At 69.2% G+C, this 4,644-nt stretch overlaps 1 protein-coding gene across 1 annotated transcript in view; it reads right to left on the bottom strand.

Moving 5' to 3' along the window:
- Positions 1-4,040, bottom strand: part of SF3B2 (splicing factor 3b subunit 2) — a gene marked incomplete at its 3' end in the record, with an annotated part of 10,405 nt that extends 6,365 nt beyond the window's left edge. Inside the window, exons 1-4 of the mRNA XM_026062926.1 lie at positions 3,762-4,040; positions 2,224-2,283; positions 2,016-2,133; positions 322-416 (exon numbers count right to left, since the gene is read on the bottom strand). Coding sequence (XP_025918711.1) covers positions 322-416; positions 2,016-2,133; positions 2,224-2,283; positions 3,762-4,025 — 537 coding nt within the window. The remainder of the gene's footprint in view (positions 1-321; positions 417-2,015; positions 2,134-2,223; positions 2,284-3,761) is intronic.
- Between the last annotated feature and the right edge of the window lie 604 nt (positions 4,041-4,644).

The following is a 4,644-nucleotide window of genomic DNA, read 5'->3' as shown; positions in this document are numbered from 1 at the left end:
GGCAGATGGCTTCCTCCATCCCACCTCAGTGGGGACCCAGGTGTCTGGGTGCCACCTGATGGTGGATGGCTCCCTCCATCCCACCTCAATGGGGACCCAGGTGTCTGGGTGCCCCAAGTCCCCCCCACCCAAGGGACCCCCTGCCCCAACCCCCATCGGGACCCATCCGTCACCTCCCACGAGGACCCAGGCGTCCGGGTGCCCTGCTCCAACCTCCACCCATCACGGGGACCCGGGTGTCCGGGTGCTCCCCTCTCCCCGCCCCCCCGTCCAGGGGACCCAGGCGTCCGGGCGCCCCCTCCCCTCCCCCGCAGCTCTCACCTCTCGGCTCTCCTCGCCGGGGGGCGGGGGGGGCCCGCGGGGGCGGGGGGCACCCATGGGCATGCCGGGCATGGGGGCACCCACGGGTGCGCTGCCTGCGGGGCGAGAGGAGCTGGTGAGCGATGGTGGAGGCCACCGGAGCCACCTGGGGACCCCCATGGGGACACCCGGGGACCCCTGGGGGCACCAAGGGACCCCCACRGGGATGGGGATGCCCAGGGACACCCATGGAGACACCCAAGGACCCCCACGGGGATGCCCAAGGACCCCCACGGGGATGGGGACACCCAGGGACACCCATGGGGACATCTGGGGACCCTCACGGGGAAGGGGACGCCCAGGGACACCCATGGGGACACCTGGGGACCCCTGGGGGCACCAAGGGACCCCCACGGGGAAGGGGACGCCCAGGGACACCCATGGGGACACCCGGGGACCCCTGGGGGCACCAAGGGACGTCCATGGGGAAGGGGATGCCCAGGGACACCCATGGGGCCACCTGGGGACCCCTGGGGGCACCAAGGGACCCCCATGGGGATGGGGACGCCCAGGGACACCCATGGGGACATCTGGGGACCCCTGAGGGCACCAAGGGACCCCCATGGGGATGGGGACGCCCGGGGACACCCATGGGGCCACCCGGGGACCCCCACGGGGATGGGGATGCCCATGGACCCCCATGGGGACACCCAGGGACCCCCACAGGGATGGGGACGCCCAGGGACACCCATGGGGACACCCAGGGACCCCCACGGGGATGGGGACACCTAGGGACACCCACAGGGATGCCCAAGGACCCCTACAGGGATAGGGACACCCAAAGACACCCATGGGGACAACTGGGGGCACCCAAAGACCCCCGCAGGGATGGGGACACCCAGGGACACCCATGGGGACCCCTGGGGGCACCCAGGGACCCCCAGGGAGATGGCGACACCCTGATGGGGATGGCACCGGCCACCACGGCCCTCCTGATACCCCGGGGACGGTGGCACTGCCTGTCTCAGCCCTTGGGGACGGTGGCACTGCCCACTGCAACCCTCCCAGTGCCCCAGGGATGGTGGCACTGCCCACTGTGGCCCTCCTGACACCCTGGGGATGGTGGCACTGCCCGATGTGGCCCTCGGGGATGGTGGCACTGCCTGAGGTGTCCTTGGGGATGGTGGCACTGCCCAATGTGGCACTTGGGAGATGGTGGCACTGCCCATTTTAGCCCTTGGGGACGGTGGCACGGCCCAATGTGTCCTTGGGGATGGTGGCACTGCCCAATGTGGCCCTTGGGGACGGTGGCACTGCCTGATGTGTCCTTGGGGACGGTGGCATCACCCAATGTGGCCCTCGGGGATGGTGGCACTGCCCAATGTGTCCTTGGGGATGGCGGCACTGCCTACTACAGCCCTTGGGGACGGTGGCACTGCCTGATGTGGTCCTTGGGGATGGTGGCACTGCCCAATGTGGCCCTTGGGGATCGTGGCACTGCCCAATGCGGCCCTTGGGGACGGTGACACTGCCTGATGTGTCCTTGGGACAGTGGCATCACCCAATGTGGCCCTTGGAGATGGTGGCATGGCCCGATGTGTCCTTAGGGATGGTGGCACTGCCTGATGCGGCCCTTGGGGACGGTGGCACAGCCCAATGTGTCCTCGGGGACGGCGACACTGCCCGACGCGACCCTCGGGGACGGCGGCACTCACCTCGGGGTGCCAGCGGTGGCCGAGCACCCAAGGGTCCCACGTCCGGCGGGGGCCGGGGCACGGCGGGTGCCAGCTTGGCCAGCTCCTGCTGCCGCTCCTGCTCCAGCAGCACCGCCGCCTGCGGGCACCAGTGGCAGCGTCACCGCTGTCCCCACCCCGTGTCCCCGCGTGTCCCCCACCCCCTCCTCCCACCTTGCGCCCACCGTACCCGTTTCTGCTGCTCCAGCAGCTCCTGCTCCTTCACCTTGTCCCCAAATGGGTGCTGGCTCTGCCGGAAAGGTGCGGGGGGGGGGTCAGGGTGACACCTGGCACCCGTTGGTGCTGGCACCCCTCCCCCCCACTTTGGGTGCTACACCAGGGTTGGGGGGGGGGCAGCAACACCGGGTCGGGGGCTGTGGGTGCCCCCACCGTGCGCAAAGGGGGCCCAGATGTGGCTGCTGGGGGGACCCATGGGTGCGTGACCACGTGCAACRRGGGGCCTACGGGTGCACGGCAAWGCTGGGGGGCAAGGAGGGGCCCATGGGTGCCCAAGGAGGTCCCATGGGTCTCCCACCATGCCGGGGGGCCCACGGGTGCCCAGCCACGCTCCAGGAGAGACACATGGGTGCCCAACGGGTGCTCAGCCATGGCCTAGAGCAGACCCATGGGTGCCCAACCATGCCAGGAGGCCCATGGGTGCCCAGCTATGCTCCAGGAGAGACCCATGGGTGCCCAACTATGCCTTGGAGAAGACCCATGGGTGCCCAGGGGTGCCCAGTGGGTGCCCACCCATGCCCTGGAGAAGACCCATGGGTGCCCAGGGGTGTCCAATGGGTCTCCAACTATGCCGGGGGCCCATGGGTACCCAATCATGCTCTGGAGAAGACCCATGGGTGCCCAACTATGACCGGGAGAAGACCCATGGGTACCCAGAGATGCCTAGTGGGTGCCCACCCATGCCCTGCGGGTACCCATGGGTGCCCAGGGGTGTCCAAAGGGTCTCCAACCATGCCAGGGGGCCCACGGGTGCCCAGCCATGCCCTGGAGAAGACCCATGGGTGCCCAACCATGGCCAGGAGAAGACACATGGGTACCCAGGTGTGTCCAATGGGTGCTCAACCATTCCCTGGAGAAGACCCATGGGTGCCCAGGGGTGTCTAATGGGTGCCCACCCACGCCCTGGGGGGGCCCATGGGTGCCCAGGAGTGCCCAATGGGTCTCTGACCATGCTAGGGGACCCATGGGTGCCCAGCCATGTCCCAGAGAAGACCCGTGGGTACCCAAAGATGTCTAATGGGTGCCCACCCATGCCCTGGGGGGGGGGGGCCATGGGTGTCCAATGGGTCTCCAACCATGCTAGGGGACCCATGGGTGCCCAGCCATGCCCTGGAGAAGACCCATGGGTGCCCAACCATGCTCCAGAAGAGACCCATAGCCGCCAGAGGTGCCCAACGGGTGCCCAACCACGCCCTGGAGAACACCCACGGGTGCCCGGGAACGTCCAACGGGTGCCCTGCCACGCCGAGGGGAGGAGGGTGGGGCCCACGGGTGCCCTCCCGCACCCCGAACTCCCACCCGCGCCCGGGTGGGTGCCCCCTGCACCCAAGAAGAGGCGCCAAAGGGCGACCGTCTAGGGCAAGAGAGAGACCCCCCCACCGCCCGGGGTTGCCGCCGCGCTGTTAGGGGGAGGTCCCATGGGTGCCCCCGTGCCCGTGGGAGGTCCCATGGGTGCCCGGGGTGGGGAGGGAGGTCCCATGGGTGCCCTACCTGCTTGGCGCGCTCCTCCTGCTGCAGCAGCAGAGCCGCCTGCTGCTGCGCCAGCTTGAGCCGCTCGTCCTCGGAGAGGCCCGGCTCGCCGGGGGGCACCCCGGGGGGCACCCGCAGGCCCGCCTCGCCGGGGGGCACCCGCAAGGGTGGCCCCATGCCCGGCGGGGGGGGCGGCGGCGGCGGCACCCCCACGCCCAGCGGGTAGCTCATGCCCATGCCGGGCGGCGGGGGCACCATGCCCACCGGCGGGTGCTGCATGGCCATGGCGGGCAGCTGCGGGTGCCGTGGGTCAGGGTGGGGGGCCCGTGGGGGGTCCCCACCCTCGATGGGGTGCCACAAGGTGCTGCCTGCCCCCTGTAGCACCCATCATCCCCCCCACCTCCAATGGGGCACCCCAAGATCCTACCCTAGCACCCATCATCCCCCCCACCTCCAATGGGGCACCCCAAGGTCCTACTGGAGCACCCATCATCTCCCCACCTCCAATGGGGCACCTCAAGGTCCTACTGGAGCACCCATCATCTCCCCACCTCCAATGGGGCACCCCAAGGTCCTACCCTAGCACCCATCATCTCCCCCACCTCCAATGGGGCACCCCAAGGTCCTACCCTAGTACCCATCATGCCCCCACCTCCAATGGGGCACCTCAAGGTCCTACCCTAGTACCCATCATGCCCCCACCTCCAATGGGGCACCCCAAGGTCCTACCCTAGCACCCATCATCTCCCCACCTCCAATGGGGCACCTCAAGGTCCTACTGGAGCACCCATCATCCCTCCCACCCTCCAATGGGGCACCTCAAGGTCCTACTGGAGCACCCATCATCCCTCCCACCCTCCAATGGGGCACCTCAAGGTCCTACTGTAGCACCCATCATCCCCCC

This window comes from Apteryx rowi, unplaced genomic scaffold (genome assembly GCF_003343035.1).
Source record: "Apteryx rowi isolate R43461 unplaced genomic scaffold, aptRow1 scaffold_1969, whole genome shotgun sequence".
NCBI lineage: Eukaryota > Metazoa > Chordata > Aves > Apterygiformes > Apterygidae > Apteryx > Apteryx rowi.
This window is presented reverse-complemented; position numbering and strand designations above follow the sequence as displayed.